The sequence below is a fragment of the Primulina tabacum genome, chromosome 9 (genome assembly GCF_025594145.1).
Source record: "Primulina tabacum isolate GXHZ01 chromosome 9, ASM2559414v2, whole genome shotgun sequence".
Classification (NCBI taxonomy): Eukaryota; Viridiplantae; Streptophyta; class Magnoliopsida; order Lamiales; family Gesneriaceae; genus Primulina; species Primulina tabacum.
The window spans coordinates 3,493,046-3,516,029 of record NC_134558.1 but is presented as its reverse complement, the minus strand read 5'-3'; the positions used below and the strand labels follow the sequence as shown (position 1 = coordinate 3,516,029).

Genomic DNA, 22,984 nt, shown 5'->3' with positions numbered 1-22,984 from the left:
AAGAAGTTCCTATTGGTAGCAGTCGAATAGTTTTCGAAATGGGTGGAAGCAGAGCCTTTGGCCAGAATCACTGAGAGTGATGTCCTGAAGTTCTTGTGGATGAGTATAGTATGTAGATACGGGGTACCTAGGAGACTGATATCCAATAATAAGAGACAGTTCCAAGGGGCCAAGATCCAAGCTTGGTGTAAAGAGATGAAGATCCAACAAGTCTTTACATCTATAGCTTACCCGCAGAGTAATAGGCAGGTAGAGGTGACTAATCGGACGCTGGTACAGGGTCTAAAAGTTCGACTTGGCAAAGCTAAGGGCAATTCGGTGGATGAACTCCCAAGTGTCTTATGGGCGTACCGAACCACTCCGAGAGAATGAACCAAAGAAACTCCTTTTAGTTTGGTCTATGGTAATGAGGCAGTACTTCCGACTGATATTGGATTGGAATCGGCAAAGGTAATGTTTTATGATGAAGATAATGATGCTAGACGGGCGACTGACCTTGATCTTTTGGAAGAGAAGAGGAGGCTGCGAGCATTCACATGGAAGCTTATAAAAATCGCATTGCACAAACTTATAATCAGAGGGTCGTTCAGAGAAGCTTCCAGGTAGGCGACTTGGTCCTGAGGAAGGTGCAAGAAGAATAGAGAAGAAAGTTGGACCCAAAGTGGGAGGATCCCTTCAAAGTAATTGAGAGGCTAATCTCTGGAGCCTATTACTTGGAGGATGCGCAAGGCAAGGCTTTGAAGAGACCCTGGAATGCTTATCATCTTAGGAAGTATCATTCTTGATTCTATCGTTGATGTATTTTATTTTTTGAATTTTCTCATGTAATCCGTTGGAATTCAATAAAATCAAGTTCTTATGTTCAGTTCGACTTCTTCTGTTCAGTTCATGAACGTTGTTGTATTGCGATAATGATAAAAATAAAATTTTCCTACTAAAGCATCGCCTAGTAGAGGATCGGAGTGGAGGAGAAAAATTTTATTTTTCTACTAAGGTATCGCCTAGTAGAGGAGCAGAGTGCAGAAGAAAAATTAAATTTTCCTACAAAGACATCGCCTAATAGAGGAGCAGGGTGAATGAGAAAAATTAAATTTTCCTACTAAAACATCTCCTAGTAGAGGAGAACAGTGCAGGAGAAAAATTAAATTTACCTACTAATGCATCGCCTAGGCAGGAGAAAAATTTTATTTTCCTACTAATGCACCGCCTATTAGAGAAGCAGCGTGCAGGAGAAAAATTTTATTTTCCTACTAAGGCATCGTCTAGTAGAAGAGCAGAGCGGGCAGGAGAAAAATTTTATTTTCCTACTAAGGCATCGCCTAGTAGTGGAGCAGCGTTCAGAAAAAAAATTTTATTTTCTTACTAAGGCATCGCCTAGTAGAGGATCAGAGCGGGCAGGAGAAAAATTTTATTTTCCTACTAAGACATCGCCTTGTAGAGAAGAAGAGTGCAAGAGAAAAATTAAATTTTCCTACTAAGGCACCGCCTAGTAGAGGAGCACCGTGCATGAGAAAAGTTTTATTTTCCTACTAAGGCATCACCTAGTAGAGGAGCAGAGTACTAAGGCATCGCCTAGTGGAAAAGCAGAGCGGGCAGGAGAAAAATTTTATTTTCCTACTAAGGCATCGCCTAATAGAGAAAAGAGTGCATGAGAAAAATTAAAATTTTCTACTAAGGCATCGCCAAGTAGAAGAGCAGCGTGCAAGAGAAAAATTAAATTTTTCTACTAAAGCATCGCATAGTAGAGGAGCAGAACGGGCATGAGAAAATTTTTAATTTCCTACTAAGGCATCGCCTAGTAAAGGAGTATCTTGCAAGATAAAAATTAAATTTTTCTACTAAGGGATCGCCTTGTAGAGGAGCAGAGCGTGCAAGGGAAAAATTAAATTTACCTGCTTAATGTATGCCTAGTAGAAGGGAAGGAGAGGCAGAGATTTTATTTGCCCTAGTGGTTTAATAATATCAAGGATAAACTCGGAAGGAGAAGTAAATTCAAATGCAAAATACTTAGTGTTGCATAAAGCGAGTTCCATACATGCCCAAAATGCGCAAAAGAAAATAATCAAATATAAGCGTCACAAAATCCATAATCGCATAGTAGTGCGGAAAGTAAAGTAGTGCAGTACGTAACCATTATAGCCCGAGGGCATACATCATCTGCATAAATGAGAAAATAACATGAGTAAGAGAGCGTGGTCTAGAGATCAGGAGGGAGACTCGCTACAAAGTCCTCAAGGCTGATGAAGTCAGTGGGAGCACCGGCCGGAGGGTAGCCTTGAGCCTTGAAGAGGTCGAGTGCACCCTCAAAACCCACCTCCAAGTAGTGAAATGCTCTCGGGCCACAGATCTCGATAAATTCTTCAGATTTGGGAAAGTTTTCTTTGAAGGAGGCGGCTTCAGCAGCATGTTGTGCCTTGGTGTCTTTAAGTTCAGCTCAGGAGTGCTTTAACTCTTCCTTCAACTTCTGATTCTCTTTAGCCTGGTTCTCTGTCATTCGCTGAAACTCCTGTTTCTCCTTCAGAAGCTCACCACATTGAGCTTGGGACTCCTGATAAGTGCATTTTGTGCACTTAAATTATCCTTGTAATTCATATAGATTGTTAGTTTTCTTGGGCGGAATTATGCGTCTTTCGTTATTTTTGATGTGCTTTCAGGAATCTAGGTAAGCTACTGCATGAGCGTGAGAAGGAGCGAAAATGATGTTTAGAAGAAAATTATGAACATGGCCCAACTTTGCAGCAGCGAGACACGCGCATATGCGCAGCTCAGAGGCGCGCATAAGCGCGAGAGATACACCGAAGACAAAACACAACAGAGGGCCTGGCGCATATATGCCACTCAGGGCGCGCATAAGCGCGCAAGAAGGAACTCCAGACGCGCAAAACAGAGAGTCTCGCGCATATGCGCGGAGCTTGGGCGCGCATATGCACGAGAGAAGAAGCTCATGTACAGAAGGAGCCGCGCATTTGCGCTCAACGTGATTTCCAAACTTCTTAGGTTTCGACGTGGGCTTTATAAGGAATTGAAAAAAAAAAGAGCGACAACCAACATACGAGAAAAGGAGAGCAAAAATCTAAAGCGCACGGAAGACGGAGCGGGGAGAACGGAGACAGAAGAAGCTTAATCCGGACACGGAGACGCACTTTCATCTCTCTTCAACATGTTTCTAATTCGGTTCTTTACTTTTACATTTTTAATTATTACAAACAAGTTTTGTATTGATTTAGATTCGAGTATGAACTAATCTTATTTTCTAGAGATTGACGTAATCTTGGTTGAACCTATGTTATTGCATTTTGAATTTTCATTGAATTAATTCATCGTGTTTATTTGTGATTTCTTGTTCTTAATGCTTTTGGATTATTGGCCATAATTCGATCGATCAAATAATTAAGATCTAACACTCGAGAGAGGTGATTGAAATTATGACAGGGGAAATAACATCGTCTGATGTTTATAACGTGCAAAAGACGTATAACTTTGATGAATCCATAAAGAGAACCTTGTTTGCAATTATTACGTGTTACGTGATTTTGAATAGACATATTAAAATCGATAATAGATAATACAGTTCTATTTATCACTTGAAAAAGGGAATAGGAAAATTACGAGTTCTTGGTTAGTAAACATGATGCAATTTAATAACATGTTAGTCGATTTTAATTTAGCATAATGGAGACCAGACGAAGTCATATATCTAGATTGATCTACTCATTAAATTTTAACTGCGTGCTAGAAATTAATAGGATTCGTTATTTGTTTTGAATTGATTATCAACTATCTATTTGAATTTAAGGTTGAACTATGTCAATTATGGTACTTAATATACAGTTTTAGATAATTACTCCTCGTGGGATCGATATTTGTACTCATACTAGTACTAAAACTTGACACCGTACACTTGCGGTAGTGAAAATACGCAACAACTCCGAAAGCTCCTTAGCATATGTCGTTTTCGCCTCGTCTATGGTAGCGTGGAGTTGTTCGCGGAGAACCTCACTTTCAAGTAAGTCGCGGTGGGCGCGGGACCTGATAAGGTCGGCGCGCTCGGCCAACTCCCTGAGATACATCATGCCCTAAGTCAAGAAGACTAAAGTAAGATAACAAGAGAAATACCAATCATACATCTAATATCAAGTTAAAGTTGGAAGGAGAAATATACTTCATTAATATTGCTGCATGTCCGGCGGGATAAATCAGACCATCCCAATGAACCCAGGAAAGGTGCGTCTGTGGAAGAGGGGAGATGAAATAACAGCTTCTGAGCTATGTGAGTGGGGCCCCAACCCACAATACCTGACTCCGGGGTATACAAAGGATGTATCGTCGGCCCAGCAGGATGCTCATCGTTTGATCCAGATGCCGCTGGGGACGAGGTGATTGAGATCTCGAAGATCTTGCGCTTCCCTCCCTATTGGACTAACGGGCTAGGATCGGTAGACGTCTTCTCATTGCCAGATGAAGGATGGGATTCAGCCTGAGGACGTGGGGAGGAGGCTCGCTCCTGGGTGGAGGAGGATGTGCATGCCTTCTTTTTCTTCGAAGGGGTATGCAAGCGAGCAGGTTTCGTCGCAGTGGAAGAGCACGTTCCCTTCATTCCTATCTTGGCAGCTGGGACAACGGACTTCGGTGGTACTAACGATGAACCCTCAGTCTTCTTTTTCTCAATCTCACGGAAAAATAGGGCATTCGTAGCTCTAATACCTGCAATCAAAGACAATGAACCAGATGAGAATATTATAAAGAAACGTAATAAGCAAAAGAAAAATAATAAACATGAAAGAATGAGAATATCTACTAGCATTCTCCTTCAGCTTAATTTTTGCTAGGACTTAACCCGACATGGCACAAGAGATCATCTGATAAGAGTTGGGGAACACTAAAGCATCGATCTCCTAATACTCTCATTATGCGCAGATATTCCTTATCTTTCTTGTAACCCTTGAAAAGCTTAGGTTTGGTGAAGGTAGGGTACCAATCCGTGAAACAAGTCAATTCCTTAGGGGGCTGAATAAAGAAGAAATATTTTTTTCAGTCCTTCACATTACTGGGGGCCCCGTCAAAAAGTTTGTGGCTAGACCGAGAGGTCACATAGAAAGGTCCTTCTTTCGACTTGGATAAGACCAGGAGATAGGAGAACATGGTGCAACTTAAAGGAAGGTCTAAGGCCCGGAATAACACGACGAAACAGCTTATCGAGCGAAATGTATTGGGAGTGAGTAAACCTAGATGTACCTTATAGTAGTTGCTCAACTCCTGAAGGAAGTCATATAAGGGAAAACGAAAATCGGCATCGAGATGGTGCTGAAAGAAAGTATAGCAGCCCTTGGGGGCTAGGTAGGGTCGGTCCTCGGGGGTAGGAATGATAATCTGGTGGGAGGAATGGATATGCCACAAAGTCTAAGTTTTGACTCGCTATTAGGAGGAATGTGGGATGACAAATGACCATACCATAAGTTATCTGCGTTCGATATGTTCATCTGTTGAGTCACGTGACGAACTTCGTTACCAGGACGACTATGGGTAGTGAATTCCTCCTCAGGATAATCAAGGGTGAATTAAGGATCTTCTACGGAAGTCCTACTCTCACTAGACCCGCTAGATCTCTCGAAATCACTAGAAGAACTAGACTCGGACACGGAAGAAGACATAACTATCAAGGATAATCAAACGAATAAGTAAAGGAGAGAACTGACCCGGATGAAACATGGAACAATATTCAAGAAATAAGACCGCAAGAATGAGCCGGTGAAGAGCTTGGGAGAGCGAGGGCGAGGGCGAGGTCAAGCGTGTGCGCGCTGGTGGCGGCTGTGTGTCGGGGGCGGGAGATGCACTGTCTGAGCGCGGGGTCTGCGCTCTAGGCGGGGGCGCTGCTCGGTAGGGCAAAGGCGAGGCGCTGGCTTGCGTGAGGTGATGGCGAGCGGGTGCCGGGCGAGGCTGCTGGCAGTGTGTTGAGCGTGTGCGCGCTGGCTATGCGCGTTGGGCAAAGGCAAGGGGCGAGAGTGCAAGGCGCTGGGCGAGGGCGTGCAAGGCGAGGGGCGAGAGTGCAAGGAGTTAGGCGAGGGGCGAGCATGCAGGGCTTGGGCGAGGCGTGGGGTGAGCGGTGAGCCTTGGGCGAGGGCAAGCGTGAGGGTAGGGCGGGGGCGAGGCAAGCGTGTAGGCAGGGCGAGGGCTCGACTGGGCGGGGAGACGGCGAGGCAGTGGCTTGGGCGAGGGCTTGCGAGAGGGAGGCTCGACGGCGGGGTATAGGCGAGGGTGTGGCGAGGCGCTGGCTTGGGCGCAACGTGGGGCGAGCGGCGAGGCTTGGGTGAGGGCGAGCGTGAGGTCAGGTCGGGGATGAGGCGAGCGTGTAGGCGAAGGTGTGTCGAGGCGATGGCTTGGACGCAACAGGAGGCTCGGCGGCGGGCTGTAGGCGAGGGTGTGGTGAGGCAATTGCTCGGGCGCGACGTGTGTGCTGGGCGGGGAGGAGAAGGAGAGGCGAGGGTGAGTGAGGGCTGGGGCGAGGGATTGCGAGTGGGAGGTTCGACGGCTTGGGCGCGGCGAGGGCAGCAAGGCGAGGCTTGGGCGAGGTGATGGCGGGGCTGAGCGAGCGTGCACAGGGAGATGAGGCGAGGTGATGACACGGGTGATGGCGAGGTGATGATGAAGCAGCACTAGGGTTAACGTGCAGTTGAGGCATAGGCAGGGGAGAGCTGGTGAATGAATTGCAGAGGAAATTCTGTAGGGGAGAAGTGAAATCGAAGTGAGGAGGAGACCTCTATTTATAGGGGAAGTCCGACCAAAGCTTTCCTTTCAAAGCTAGATTGCGATTTGATTTGTTTCCAAATTTTTTGAGACTGACGAGTGGCTGGAAGAAAATGCACAACTCGCACCCGATAAACAGAGGATAACACAATTAATCGAACTTTTAACCTACGATTCAGTTCGACTCGGGAGGGGGAGACTGGTGATGCCCCATGGATGGGCCCACTACCCTTGGCCCATCCCTAACTCAAATGGAAGAAATGCCCATCAAAGGCCCACATATTCTCTTATAAATATCAGGTTTGAGTGTTCAGTTGATTCATTCACTATATTGTTTTTCAGCAGCACCCTTAGCTGCTCTCTACTTATATCCTCAGTCTCTGACTTGAGCGTCGGAGGGGCTACGCTAGGACACCCTCCCGGCTCCCTTCTAACGATCTTATTCGTGATTTCAGGCTCGGGACAATTTTGAAACCTGCGTCTGGACTAGTGACACTTACTGAAATCGGACCCTAAATTTCCCGTGAGTATCATAGAGTTTACCCAATTAGCTGAGACATCCAGAAGTATCCAAAAAGTCGTACGACCTCAGAAATAAGACTTTCAAGAAATTGCAAACCCCTTGGATTCTCTTGGAAAAAATTACAATTTAATTCATATAATTTTGATCTATTTTGAGTTTTAGTCCTATAACTTGTCAATGTTTGATTTTCATTCACTAATTTGTATTTTTTCTTGGTTTTTTTAATTTTTTGGCAAAAAAATCCTTTTTAACTCTTTCGAATATTGTTTATCTAATATCAATGCTCTTATGTGTTCCACATAAATACCCTCAATGGCCATTAAACCAACAAATTTTGAACAAAAAAAAGTGTAGTACACATTTCTTTCCTTTACTAGAATCCATTACACATTTTAATTTATACATATATTAAAAGGCAATAAAAATGTAGCCTAATTAGCAGGGGAAAAGCAAAAAAGATGGCTCCAAATGCACAGTCCTTCTGTTCACAAAGTTGATATTGCGAAGCTTATTATGGCACCATATCAATTGGTCTCTACTCACCCTCGAGAGTCCAATAACTCTTGAGACCAATCTCAATTCCACTTCACAAGTGCAAATCTGGTCACATTCTTCCTGTTTTTGCAGCATTTTCACTATGCAGCTCTTGCTTCTTATATTTTCTTTGAGTCTTCTCTCTTTCTGCATTGCAAAAACATCATTAAAACAGAGCTGTTTTAGTCACATTAGTAAATCAAAGGGCTTACTCGAAAAGTTAATGGATTGCGAACCTTTTGAAGGGTTGTGATTATATCGGCTAGAAGTGCCATATTTTTGGGTTCTTTAGTATCGACCTTGGCTCCATGATCTTTTGAGCTCTTGTCAGAGTGAAGAAAGTCCCGGAAAATCAGCATCGACTCCTTAATGATTCGCACTAAAAATTCAACTGAAATCGAGTCCTGTTCCTCTCCTCTTTCCTTCTTGTCCTTCACACAATCATCTGCAGGGAATTTTAAGCTCATTTTCAACTCCACAAACCAATAAACCTGATTGAATTATGCAAAATTTTATTCATTTTCGATATTTTTTTTTACCTCTTATTAATGGAACTTGAAGTAGACTCCGGATCATGCACCGGTTCTTGACATAGTTCTGTACTCTGGGACCTTGAAAGGGTTCATCTTCCAAAAATCTTTGCATCAGCACTTGGAACTGCTGGAATTCTTCCACGGCACGATTGTAGGAATGATTCCCTAGAGAGTCATATTGCAGTAACTCTTTGGCTTTTATATACAGCCATGATAAAATTTCCCACGAAAGGCAAATTTGTCCAACGTAAACCAATTCTAAGTCACGGTTCAATTCTACAATCGACCTAAGTGTAGGATCAGCGTGAATCCTCTGTACTTTTCCAGGCCAAATTTTCGGGAAAGTGAATGGTTTTAGCATTGAAGCAGATTTCTTCTTTCCAGAAGTGAATATTTCTGAATCTTTTAGCTGCAAGAAACCTGTAACATGTTCATAAAATTAGATTCCACAAAAACCAGAAATCTTAACAGTGGGGATGAACTTTTCAACATATGATATGCCAAAAAGAAAATCAAAATTTATGAATAAAATGTGAAAGTAGTAGTTATTTGATTGAGGCCGAACATCCTTGTTCATCATTGCAGTTTATAATATAACGACAGCGAACCAGTACTTCGGGGAAAAAAGAAAGTCTGTTCAATGGATTGAGCGCGCACTAGGTAACTTTACAGTTGAAGAATGGGAAAGGGACCAGCAAACAACTCTGTGCATTCTAAATTTAAATGAATTCATTGAACAAAATATCTTCAGTATTATGATATATGGCAAGCATTAAACATTGAAGATGAGGAAAAACCAAATTATATTCAACAACCAACATGAAAAATCTTAAGAAATTTAATTTGTTGATCCTCTCAAAAAATTGTAGGGCCAAACGTGCATCAAGAACAATATCTGTGAGTGGGTGGCAACACAATAATTAAGTGGGTAATTGTTGATTTCAAACACACTTCTCATAGCAATTGCTTCGACTCGCAATCGAATACATAACTTTGAGTCTAGAACCAATGTAGTTGCCCATGTTCAAATCATTTAAATCTTATGTCAGTCTGAGCGAATCGTTTCGATTCTTAAGTCAATTAAGCGGCTAGCAAAATAGCAGATGCAGTGACAATCTTGAGTCCAACAGTTCAAATTATGCAAATAAAACATGAAATTTATGTAAAATAAGAAACACAAGCATGAAAGCAGAAAAGGTTAGCTTTAATCTTACTTATTGCTTGTAAAGTCTGAAAATTCAAGACATCCAATTTCCTCATTTTCTCCGCATAAGTCCTGTAAAACTTGTGAATTTCCTCCATTAAATCCTTGTACTCAAACTTCTGATCAATTTTTAGAGGCTTCAAATATTCCACCATTTTCGAAGTCTCGCAATCTTCTGATATAGTAGGAAGCCCTCCACTTTTACAGTTTTTCAACTCCATTTTGATCTGTTGAACTAAGTGCTGGTGTTCACACAACACATCAGGTTCATTTTCAACGTTAAAATTTGAATCCCATGAGTGTCCTCCGCCTTTTGGACGGTCCAATCTTTCGGGTTCATTTAATTCCTTGGTTTCCTTAGATTGCTCACTGGCAAAACTTTCTTGATTAAAACTAGTTGGATTCACTCTTGTAGGTTCCAGTTCTATGTACTCATCATCTGAATCGAAACGTGTTTGATTAATCCTTTCTTCTTCGATGTTTGTTCCAACATCTTCGGGTCTTCTATGATCATATTCTTCAAGAAAGGTTGTATTATTTGAGTCAACCTTCTGAGGGCTAACCAAGAACTTAAGTTCAGAAAAATTAGACGACCTACTTGCTTCCAAAGTGGATAATTTACTCCGTGGAAACAACTCTATTTCATAAGAAAAATCTTGATCATCCATAGATTCAACGTCCATGGACTCGATCGCTTCAAACAACAGAATTTTGTCATCGAAGGTAGCCGAATTATCTTCGCCGCAAAAAAGACTGATGGCGGCGCTCTCTATCTTCTCCTGATCAATAACTTCGAGCTCTTTATCAAATTCTTGTATATTTTCTTCCATTTTTTGTTCCAAATACTCTACTTTTGGAGAAGTTTCATTATCAAGACTCTGATCACTGCAGCTCAAAGTATCATTTGATCCAACAAACATTTCCTCAACGCGAAATTTGACAGTCTTGTGTTCGTCTACTAACCCGCTTACATCTCCTCTAGGCAAAAACTGATACTTATTATTGCTAGAAACCAATTCATCTTCCATGAAAACAGAGTCCTCTGTTTTCGAAGTAATTTCATCAAGATTTTCACTTTCGGAATTCCCTTTTTCTGCAGGCCCACTTAACAAAAAATCAGTGGATTTCCGGGAAACAACTTCGTCACCTTCTTGAGAATGATCGGCAATAAAATAAGAATCATTCCCTTCTGTATTTGATCTGTAAACCAAAAAAAAAAACGCAGAAAATATAATCTAAAAATCATTCGGCACAGAGAAATCCCCATAAATATAACTACAGAAAGATAAGTTTCATAATAAAAACTCATACCTGCAAATATATTTGGCGACGAATCCAAGAATCTTGAGTGTGAAAGCATACACAGAAATGAAGAAAGTACTACCAGCCCTAACAATTTTATTTACACGAGTAAACTGGCTCATCATTTCACAAAATTGAATCTTGCCCGACGAAATATACGATCAATCCAGAAAATTTTTCATTCCGAAGCAAAAAATATATAAGGAAAATCAAATAAAAATCATGCACAAAATTCCTCCTTTCATATCTCTATATATGTTCTCAAACAGTGCTATTCACTAGTAGATTTTTTTGTTTTACACACACGTAAGTGGAGTAATAATTAATTCGACACCATCATACGTGGAGCATATAATATATATATATATATATTATTATTTATTTATTTATTTATTTATCTTACACATTGTATTTTATCACCGATGAGATGTTACTATATATTAAATATACAATTTTTTTTACATTTTATCTCATATCTATGTTCGAGATATTTGGATTTTTCAAAACTCCATGACATACAAAAGAGAAATGATATCCCCACTCGCACCAACAGAATTTTGACTTGTTCAAATATCCATTAAGGTGAAGCTGGTCCAGGAACGAAGAATCTTTTTATGATAAACATATCAATTTTTCAAGTTCGTTACTACGGGTAGTTTCTAGACGTATGCAGTACTTGAATCAATAAGTGAGTGTCAGCTCATAAGTTATCACATAAGTGTGCACGATTGATTGACAATATCTTAAAACTATATATATATATATATATATATATATATATATATATATGTGTGTGTGTGTGTGTGTGTGTGTGTGTGCATGCGCGTGTGATCAACGATGATATGACCTATTAGATGTACAATTTTTCTATGCTTCATCATTAAAGAATTGTTTAACATAAAAATATAAAATACTAAGATTGTGTGTATCATATTTAAGTGTTGTGTGCATGTGTTGTAATTGAAAGAATTGTTTAACATAGAAGTACAAAAATACTAAGAATGTATGTATCAGATTTAAGTGTTGTATGCAAGTGTTGTAACACTCATTCACAACATGCAGCGCAATATATTAATTAAACAAATAAATAAATTTTAATGAATAAAATAAGACATAAATAATCATGCACAAGTATAAAAACTTGTGTGGTGCCTCAGAAAAAAATATTAAATTGAAATTATAATTAGTTTATAAACCAATACTAGTGAAAGTATGAAAAAATGTTTTCCTTAATAATTCAAGGAAATAAATTACATCTCAAATAAACAAAAACAAAACCACGAATGCAACAACTGAATCGTCAAAACCCGAAGCCTCAAATAACTCTTCAACCAACACTTACAAGAGTGTTGTCTTCGAGTGTCTCGCAAAACTCTAATGAAATATTTAACAAAAACCTATGAATAAGGAAAAGATAATTTAAGTAATAAATTATATCTTGGAAATCAAGACATATTTTTATTTTCAATATCTCTTTTTTTGTCTTTCTGGACAAAATATCCAAAACTGATATTATCTTTCTGATATGCATTTTCTCCCCATGTATAATAACTTCTCACGAGTTAGATAGTTATCTCCCCCTGAATTCAAACATGTCAGTGCAGTGTTGTCAAATAGATGTTGTAATATTAAACCAGAACACTCGGAAATTTCATTAACAAAACAAGATATAACTAAGCAACATAACTAAAAACTCAAAGATAAAACAATCAAAGAAAAACCAAACAAACTACGGAGCATTTCCAACAGTATCTCCATCATGATAATCATCTATATCAACATTAGACTCGTCCATTTTTGCATTTGCATATGCTACTCCCCTTTTTTGTTCAGTAAAGGAAATCCTACTTCTAATAACAACTCATACTCAGCTACTTGAGCTTCATAAAATGCAATAACCTCTCTTGTGGTCGAAATTTTTTGTCGTCCAAAATCTATTTGGGCTTGAATATGGGAGGTATATAGCACAAGATACTCAGAAGGTTTTTCCCTATAAACAAATTTAGCTTCAGTTGGTTTGGTTCTAGATGATGAAGCACCCATGTAGCCAACATCTTGGGCAACATCAGAGGTATATTTTCATGTTTCCTTTCAAATATGCAGGTGATATCTTCAGTTGGTCACCCACATCAGAAAGTTCTTCATCTACATCCTTCACAAATCCTTGAGACACCAAAATCTCATAAATCAAGGAAGGAAAAGGGAGCATGGTGGATTTGAATCCTCTATCTGCAAACTATATAATTGTGCTGAATAACATCTGACAAAATTGAAAGTGGTACTACTAGTACCAATCCTGTAGGGGTCTGTTTGGTAGGTTTGATTAAATGTAGATAGATTGATAACCCCATGTTTGACTCGATTTTAAAGGAGGTTGACTGACAAGGTCATAGATTATTGTACTATTTGGATGGGAAAATCGGTCCACCACTTTGCCAAGTATAAAATCAATCCCTCCCCAGTGCAAATGACAATAGTTGGAAAAATATGATATTGTCCCTGCATAAAATCAACCAAATTTGACAACCTCTTAACCTAGCTTCTGATTCCCAATCTCGTTGCCGACAGAAAACTTTCAAGTGCCACCCACATCTGAAATAGAAGATCCGAAATGGAAGGAATGAAGGGAAAGAAGATTATTGGAGAACAGATCTGAAAACTCATCCGCCTGTTTCGTAGGTGAAATTTCAAAAATTAAATTTCCAAGATTGTTGTTTGTTATATGCTTAGCATGAAGAAATCCATTCCGAATGTTTTAGGAATTTGTTCTTCAAAGTGTTTTACATACGATAATGTGTATGACACAAACTTTTGTGGGATTTACGAATCTCGTTAGATCTGCTAGTGCAAGAGAGCTCAGTAACTTCATGGTATTAGCAGTGTATTTTCTTTGAACCTTCATACTAGAATATCTTAATTTATTAAACTCATATGTATGTAATACTTTATTTTCTGCCTTTGCTGATGAACCTTTAAATATCTCATATTTGTGAGATGAAATATTTGTCCCCTTATACTTTGTTTTTTTCTTGTTATGTGAATGGATTTTTTGGTTATGTAATCCCTACGATGCTGATATATCGTCCACATGATTTTGTTGTTGTAATGTACTAAATTATACTGTTGTACTAGATTTCAAATTTTTATTCACAAATTTTGTTGCAGATTAAGATATTTTTTTAAACTTTACTCGCTTTCAAAGTAACTTTGGGAATGGACTAGTAGACGTCGTTACACTATACTGTTTGTGCTGCTGCAACACATGATGATTCGTACGTTTTTTATGGTTTGTCTGTTAATACGACATCGTACGAGATTACTCGCAAGACGCCGAACTCAAGTACGTAGAACATCATCTTCCTACACCATGACTCAAAGAATGACTACACAAATAAACCATTTGCGTAGGATTATCGAGATTGGAGATGTTCAATGTGTTGTGAATTTGAGGATGAATAGAAATGCATTTGCCAATTTATGTTACTTGCTAACTCATGTCAGGGGCTTGGGAGATTCTAGATATGTTAGGATTGAAGAAAAAGTGGCTATGTTTTTGTCTATCTTGGCACATCATAAGAAGAATCGAGTAATTGGTCATGATTATGTACGAAGCGGTCAAACAATCAGCGCTCATTTCCATGAAGTTCTAGGTTCGGTCCTCAAGTTACATACTATACTGCTTGTGAAGCCTTCTGCAATCGATGACACCTGCACCGACGAGACATGGAAGTGGTTCAAGGTAATATTTAACTAGTATATATATTTTTTTGGAAATGTCAATAGAGAAGAAGGATATGTCAAGCATACTGATGTGCAATACCGAGAATGACATATAATTTTTATATGCGTAAAATTTATTTTTCAGGGCTGTGTTGGTGCATTGGATGGTATCTATGTAAACGTTCATGTCCCAATTTCTGAAAAAAGAAAGTATAGAACTAGAAAAGGAACCATTGCCGTTAATGTCTTGGGTGTGTGCAACCGAGATATGAACTTCATTTACGCACTATGTGGGTTGGAAGGATCGGCCGTAGATGCAAGAGTTCTTCGTGATGCATTAACTCGGGAAGATGGACTGAAAGTTCAAAGAGGTTAAAATATTTGTTTTAATATTGTGCTATCAGTTCACTATGTTGTATTCATGTGATCATGAATGTAAATCAATATTAGTTATTAAAAAAAATGTATGACTTTAATTGTAGGTTGTTATTATTTGTGTGACAATGGATACGCAAACGTACATGGATTTTTGACTCCATATAGACGAGTACCATACCATAGGGATGCTTGGGGCAATCGCACATGTGTCCCACAGAATTTTAAAGAGCTCTTCAATTGGAGACACAACAAAGCGAGAAACGTGATAGAAATAGCTTTTGGTTTGCTTAAAAAAAGATGGGCTATCATGCGAAGTCCTTCTTTCTACTCATTGAAAACTCAAAATAGAATCATTATGGCTTGCATTTTATTACACAATTTCATCCGATCTCAGATGCCGGACAGTCTTGTCGAGGACATGGAAGATGACACACTAAACCCACCTTCCGAAACAAATGATGATTTCGTTGACAATTTCAATTCCTCTACTGCGTGGGATACGTGGAGAGATAACTTTGCGATGTCGATGTACCACAACTAATACAAAGTTGTTTCTGTTTTTGTATTGTGTTTGTAAACTTACTTTCGTTTTCAATTAATATACCGATGGTGTTCGCTTATGTTTGCAACCGTGGATGCACAAATGTTATGTAGCAATTATTTTCTATGAAATTGGTGATATTTTATAATGAATTTGTTGTTTAGTTGTGTTTTTCTGTATACCCTACAGTATTTTTTTTCCTATAACTCATGTTAGTTTTATGTTTCCCAGGAATACGTCAAGGGAATACCTGAAGCGATGGACAGCTTAGCAACAACCGAGAGCATTAATGGCCAAGGTAAAAAGGCGGATAAGTCGCATCGTTGTTGGACAACTCCTGAGGAAGAGGTGCTAATTGTAGCTTTGAAAGATATAATAAGCAAAGGATATAAAAGTGAAAATGGATTTCGTAACGGCTACTTACCTTTATTGGAATCCGCCATGAAAAGTGCATTTTCGGATACTGATATACGTGGCCATCCACATTTAACTTCCAAAATCCACGTGTGGAAGAAAAACTACAGCTCTTTGTCGTCTATGTTAGCCAAAAGTGGAATTGGGTGGAATCAGACTGAAAACTTGCTTGATGCTACAAATGAGGCGTGGGAAGCACAATTGAAGGTAGTTTGTTCCCGTCAAATTGTTTACATTCTCTTTTTTGTAAATTATGTGATGTCATTGCAAAACATGTTGTAGGTGGACAATAGTGTACGTGTTATGCGATACAAGCGGTGGCCATACTACGAAGACTGGTGTGAAATTTTTGGTAATGATAGGGCAACGGGTAGCCGAGCTGAGAGTTTTTTAGCTGCTGTCCATGATGTGTTAAATTTGACAGAACAAGTACCTAATGATGTCCAAGTTCACATGGAAGATATATATCGCCCCATGGAAGGAGATGGAGAATCAATGTCTGTAAATCATTCGTCACCGTCCAACCCAAGTGTAGGTACCAAGGTGAAGTCAAAAAAACGAAAAAAAATAAATTAAGGTGACGATAAAATTGTTGTTGCAATCAATAACTTAGCAGATATCACGAAAGAGAAAATGTCAAACCTCATAAAAGAAATGGCTGCTGAAAAGAAGTTAGCTGAATCACAGATAACAAATGCTATGGACAGCGTGCTGGACACATTACAAGCCATTACGGAGTTAACTTCTGATGAGAAATTCCGTGTTGCGGAGATGTTGGTGGATAACCCGAACAAAATAGGTCTGTTCTTGAATCTCGATCATGACGGTAGGCTTAGCTTAAGCAAAAGGCTGTTGAATCCATAAGTCTTGTTGGTATGTGTTCTGAAATTTTTGATGGAATAACATTTTGGTACCTACTGGAATACGACTAGGCTGTGTTTGCTCATTTGGTATGAATTCGGTGTCTAAATTATGTACACGTTAAGTGTGTTTGGTTAGTTACGATCGTACCTCGATGTTGGTAGATGTTGTGTTGAAAGTGGCTTATATATGTACGTACACTATCTGTGACATGTTAATGGATTTTGAATATCTTCTATTACGTTTTTTAGTATCTTGCCATTCTAATTGCACATATGCTAAAACTACTTCAAATTGGGACAAAAGTATTGGTCCCTTGGTTGCAAACCGGTATGTATTTTTGGTATGATTACGTTTAGAATTCACATGACCCGTGTGCATGTGACTTTAATCCAAGGATTAGAGTCTATTCTTTACGTCAGTTTTTCATTACATGTCTCAAGTTCGTTGTCCTAAAACTCATATTTTTCTTTGTTCGGGATTCTATTGGGAGACTTATATATATCACATTAATCAATAGGCCTGCATATCAAAGTATATTAGATCGACAAGTATTATGTGTAGATTTTTCTTGTGCGATTACAACAGATGTATAACAAACACATACACTATACCATCAATCATAAATGCATAGTTACAAAGCAAACTGACGAAGTGGCTCTTACTGCACACATTGCTATATTTTCATATGGCAAATCTTAGTATCCGGAATGAATACAAGTGTAAAACCAATATAGACTTGTTTTGATCAATTTTATTATGAATACGTAAAATGAGAATTGGTTGAATGATTAAATATCCAGTTACAAATAAAATAAACAAGTTCAAACATGTTGTCAAATAATATAAACTAGCGAAATAGTGCTCAACTTCAGATGCTTAATAAAGTAAGGATTGAATTTGTTGGGAACAACTATTTATACAAGCAAAGACAATATTACATAGAACTAGGATGCATTTTCAGTACATATCATGACACCAACACCAAAACACATTAAAATAAACTAAACTCAGTGTCATGTTGCCTTTCTGTGCATATACCCAAAAGACTTCACCACTGGGAAACCAACACTAGTACATTACACCGAATAAACCTTAGGACACCAGTACGTAAATGTAGCAAAAGGGTAGAAGACAAACAACAAAAGCAACTTCGAAAGCAAACTGCAGCAAACAACACATCCAATAAAATGAAGTACACAGATGAGATCTGTAGATAGTCTCATTGTGCATCTTTCTCGTCGTCGGAGCTATCAAGTACTATATACGGAGTTGTCTCATTCCTGATCACAATCCGCTTTGAAGAGTTAGCTGCGGAATTATTGACGCAACGTTTTCTGGAGGTGTTTATATGCAGCTTCATAGCATTATTGTAGTCATCCATCCACTTGCAATGTGTATTCTCCTTCTGTTTCGTGGACTTCAACTGAACAGTTGGACTTTTGTTTGCAGCAGATTGTGTCTTCTTCTGGTTTGAAAAAACTATCTCTTTTTTCTTCTCATGTTCGTCATCTGAGAGGGTAATAACTTCGACTCTATACTTCGTTGTTACACTTTCATTGGAAGCTTCTTTATATGTCACAAACATTGTGTGCCTGTTGACAATAACTTTCAAAAACTAAGAACACTCACTGGATTTGCACTGTAAAAAGGAAAGCAACATGGTATTTAAGGATTGGAAAAGTAAACTAACCATTAAATATATTTACCAACCCAACTATAAATGCAAGTTAGTGCAAAGGAAAAATTTATCACAATGATGTGATATACCAATATAGGTCAACACCTGCTCAAATTATGAAAACTCATGATGACAAAATACAAAAAAATAAAAAAACAAAAGGAAAAACACGTTTTGGAACAAGTAAGAAAATTATATTGTCAATTGAATAATAAAAGAAACAAAATTATGGGGACATTATACAGTACACTTTGCACAACATGTACCACCTTGGTGAAACTTTAAGTAATAGTTTGAAATTCATTGTATTAGCTTTTTAATACAACAACAAGAAATATAAACATTGTGGCACTATTATTTAATGTTAGTTTTCTTCTTATAGCACTGCAAATGAAAATAAACTATAAAGTAATACAATATTGAATTATTGAGAAACATACCTTACCGCTGCTTGACTCCTGTACATATAGACATTGCTGCACTATTATTTGATGTTAGTTTCATACTCATATAAGTTGGATGAATGCATGAATCACACAAATTTAATGAACAGTCAGTAACAGATTGAATAAAACACTTGCACACAATGCATTAATAAGGAACTTACGGAAAATACATGGCAAATGGGGTTCAACGATGCAATGTTTCATTTTTATAAGCATACGTAGACAACATATATCACATTCTAATGACAAGGATTACGATGAGTAGAAAAAGGACACAGATCAACGCGCAAAGGAATCCAAAACAGCAACAAGCTTGTTAACGTCCATAAAATGGGCTCTTCATGGTCTCACTGGGTAAACCTTCTGTTGCAGAGGACCTGGCACATACTGTTTCGTCAAATTTATTCGTAGAATACGGATGACCTTGGTTTGAAGGAGAATCATATGGGCTCGAGGATGAATTCATTGTGTTGTGCATACAACACCTTCTATTACTACTATAACATGAATGATCTTCAAAAGCATTTGAGTTGCTTTCGTTGTTAAACGATTGTTCAGTGGTCGATGTTGCATTTCTGCCATGGTACTCATTGTACCAGAAAAATCTCTTCCGATGTTTTAGTCTCACGGGACATATGTAATATTTGTTGACCAGGACGGGTTGAGTAATTACCAGCTGTCCTTAAAACCATGGCCCCGTTCCCACACTCACATGGTGGTGGCATCTTCAATTCCATGATACCTACGCAACAACAAAGAATGGTGTTTGACATTGTAAGTACTCATAAATTACAAACCGAGTAGTTCAATTGTTGTGTTACAGCAATATCATAAACATCGATACACGAGAATCATCTTATAACAATTTATATTATCTTAAAGAAAACTTTGCACGTGAAAAATGAATTCTGTCAAGCAAACTTCTCCGACCACATTTAACTACTGCATAAACATCAAAATCAAAATGCATATACATCAAACAATTATTATTGTTTCAGATTAATTTTTTGACAGAGTATTCTAAGAAAAGTTCACCGACAAGACTTATGTAGACGACATCTCACTAACAAAAGTCCTTATTTATCTTCATATGTATTCTTCAAATGGGTTTGCACGACAATACTTAATATTATTACAGCAAGAAAATGCTTGCCAGAGGAAAAAAAGTAACAACATCCACTTCTCGCCAATCAAATTTAATAAGTGTATCAACATGGAAGGAGATTATAGTCAACCACTATGCTATTTATTTGAATTTGTATAAAATTGTGTACAAATTCGAAATAGTGAAAATTATGCAGATCATAGCTTATTCAGAAAAACTTATTCCTACCTTCCAATATTTTCTTCAACTTGCTTTGGACAACAGCTTCCAAACAAATTTATAATTTTCTCGCTGTACAAAAATATTAAATGAGAAGTTTATAACAAAAAAAAGACTTACAACAACCATACGTCTCCCACAGATGGCAACCGCCCATCTTCAGATCTATAAATTTGTGTGTTCAGTGTAAAACGTAAGAAAAAAATATGCAGTAATTGCATATATGAAAATACTCATACCCAAGCAGAATCGCAAGTCCGCGTTGAATAGTGCTTCGTGCTTTCACCCTTCATTTCCGTTGAAGCACTATACAAGAAGAAAAATCGCCTTTGACCTCATCTTCAAGGGAAGACTTTGAAGAAGATATTTTCTACCCTCTGTCCAAAAGAATAGGGTATTTAATTTTGTCAAATTCGATTGTGGGATAGGGATTGAATATTGAAAGGTATTGTGGGAATTAGTTTGAGGGTGTGAGGGCATTTTTGTCAAACAAAAAATTATCCAACTATTAAAAACTCTACCACACACCAAATAATTAATCACACAATATTACACATCATTCCTTATCAACTACATATCAATCAAATTATTAATCATTTACATATCCCATCACACATACCAAACGGAGCCTAGATAGCTATGGCATGTGATTTAGTAACCATTGTAGTGTTGGTGGAGGTTGTTCAATTTCTGATTGTGGTTTTGTGCAAATAGAATACAATGAAGTTAAATTTGCAGCATACATCCTTTTGGGATGATCAGAAAACACCTTGGATCATGGAAAAATGCCCTGCCAAAATTCACTGATATTTCATCTCCAACACTAGATATAAGATTGCAGTACAATTCCACAAGAAGTCTTCTGTCGTAGGGAGTCAGAGAGCTCATAGTAGCAAACGTTCCTCAATCTTTCAAGAAAAAAATCATATTCTGCTGTTTGTAGGCCTCCACATCAATATTCTTTTCATCAATAAATTCTCTATTGATATACAGTGGCCACAGAGCTAAAGGAGCTTCAGAGTAGAACTTCAATAGCTGATTTTTCAACAGTAGCAGAAGAAGTTGGGTCTTTTGTAGTCATAGCTAGCTTTGGTCTTGCGACCAACTCAAAATCTTCATCATTCGAGTCATTTCCAAAATAGAAATTAGGGTCCAAAAGGTTTTCGGAGGAGGAAGACCCGTTAAATTTCTTGTATGGGACAAAGTCATGGTCATACCCTCCTTGTCTCTTCGATCTTCTTAGAGGTGGACGGGGAGTAAAAACTCTATGCAGAGCCTCGTAATCTGGTGGGTTGTAAATATCAATTGCATTGTCCGGTTCTCTGCAATGGTTTCAATGGTAAAAGGATCCTCTTCAACAACAACCGATTAGAGGTTCTCAGCAGTAAGTGTTTCTGTGGGTGGTGTTGTCACGCTTGGTGGATCACCCAAACATTATGTCATCTTGTTGCGGATATCAAGGGGATTTACACATTTCTTGCCATTTGAGATAAAAGATAAGTGATTATAGATGAAAATATCAGATGAATCAAATCAGAGAATGAAATTGCAAGAATCACAGAAAGAACTCGCGCAGATGAATAATGAGAATAAGGGGAGTATGATTCGAGAGGTGAGTTAATAAAGGTAGTAAATTTGTTCGATTATGGTAATCATTTAAAATCTATAGCTTCCAACGGTAATTTTTCCCGAAACAAACCAATTTCCCCAATCAAAATTCACTCTCTCATCCAATGGTAAAACAAATATAAACCGGTGCGATCTTTATTTCAAGAAAACATCTAGGCTTTAACGACACGTCGATTTAACCCACTTAGCATTAAAAACCAAGAAAATTCAAAATCAAGAAGATTATGGTTCTCTTTAAATGTTATAGGTTAAAAGCAGATAGCCCATTGAACAAGATAATGTCACAAAACAATCAGAATGTATGTCCAAATTATGCCTCAAGTATGATATAATAATGAAGTGTCGGGCAGTGATTAAATTGTATTATGTTTGTACTTGGTGTTGGCAACACTCCTAACAACACTACTGATTTTGAGTCAAACTTTCATAAACTTTCTTTTGATTTAGAAATGGTAGCTCTCACACTAGAAGAACAGACTTCAATGGACTCCTCTAGGTAGCTTTTTCTATCTGTATTTTGACTTAAAAGTGATAGCTCCCTACCTAGAAGAACGACCTTCATAGGACTATTCTAGATAGATTTTTCCATTTTTTTCTAAAAATTTTCTCCTCATTTCTATTTTACTCCTTTTTGCTCAAATTTTTCAAGGCACTTTTTCACATTGTACAAGATCATGGAATACACAAACATCCTCAACTACTTGATGAAATGTATTGAGCATTTCCAGTACTTGATTTGAAGTTTTAACAACATCTGAGAGAACACGTGGAAATAGCCATCACTATATAGACTTTACACAAAACAAGATGAATGATATATGCGATATGTCTAGCATCCTATAAAATTACATGCATGTAAGGTGTTATCTTGCAATACCCACGACAATATGCTTGAGTGATTATTGTGCACACAAGCTGAAGGATCGAGTGTGCTAGTGCCTTTGAAGGCATTTCGAACACTATATTATTCATTGAGCTGCAATAGCTCGTGTTCTAAGAATGTTAACACCGATGAATTAAATCAAGTTTGGTTTAAAACCAAGCGGAAGAAAGTCGAAGTAATCATTCGTGAAGAAGACTATTATATTAGAAAATATTTTCACTCATGTAAACTGAATAACTGAAAAAGGGTAGATTAGTTTTTGCATTC

The 22,984-nt window shown here is 38.1% G+C and overlaps 2 protein-coding genes and 1 long non-coding RNA gene across 4 annotated transcripts; 1 reads left to right on the top strand and 2 right to left on the bottom strand.

The window, feature by feature from the left end:
* Nucleotides 1-7,582: 7,582 nt before the first annotated feature.
* Nucleotides 7,583-11,153, bottom strand: LOC142556733 (uncharacterized). The gene is made up of 5 exons (XM_075668214.1): nucleotides 10,850-11,153; nucleotides 9,549-10,738; nucleotides 8,341-8,754; nucleotides 8,038-8,246; nucleotides 7,583-7,948 (listed from the first exon to the last, which is right to left on the bottom strand). Exons 1-5 carry the CDS (start codon nucleotides 10,963-10,965, stop codon nucleotides 7,703-7,705), a joined length of 2,175 nt encoding a protein of 724 aa, XP_075524329.1. The 5' UTR covers nucleotides 10,966-11,153; the 3' UTR covers nucleotides 7,583-7,702.
* Nucleotides 11,154-13,420: 2,267 nt separating this feature from the next.
* Nucleotides 13,421-16,956, top strand: LOC142504606 (uncharacterized). 2 transcript variants are annotated; one of them, XM_075617476.1, is made up of 4 exons: nucleotides 13,421-13,519; nucleotides 14,006-14,579; nucleotides 14,706-14,931; nucleotides 15,043-15,596. In XM_075617476.1, the coding sequence occupies exons 2-4, from the start codon at nucleotides 14,103-14,105 to the stop codon at nucleotides 15,477-15,479; spliced, it is 1,140 nt and encodes a 379-aa protein (XP_075473591.1). In that variant the 5' UTR covers nucleotides 13,421-13,519; nucleotides 14,006-14,102; the 3' UTR covers nucleotides 15,480-15,596. The 2 variants fall into 2 exon arrangements, with proteins under 2 accessions (XP_075473591.1, XP_075473592.1); XM_075617477.1 differs by lacking the exons at nucleotides 14,006-14,579; nucleotides 14,706-14,931; nucleotides 15,043-15,596 and adding exons at nucleotides 15,711-16,100; nucleotides 16,176-16,956 and having other exon boundaries at nucleotides 13,427-13,519.
* LOC142504607 (uncharacterized) lies at nucleotides 13,422-20,835 on the bottom strand. The gene is made up of 4 exons (XR_012804252.1): nucleotides 20,445-20,835; nucleotides 20,215-20,277; nucleotides 18,143-19,623; nucleotides 13,422-13,492 (listed from the first exon to the last, which is right to left on the bottom strand). It is a non-coding gene; the product is annotated as an uncharacterized LOC142504607 (long non-coding RNA).
* Nucleotides 20,836-22,984: the final 2,149 nt, after the last annotated feature.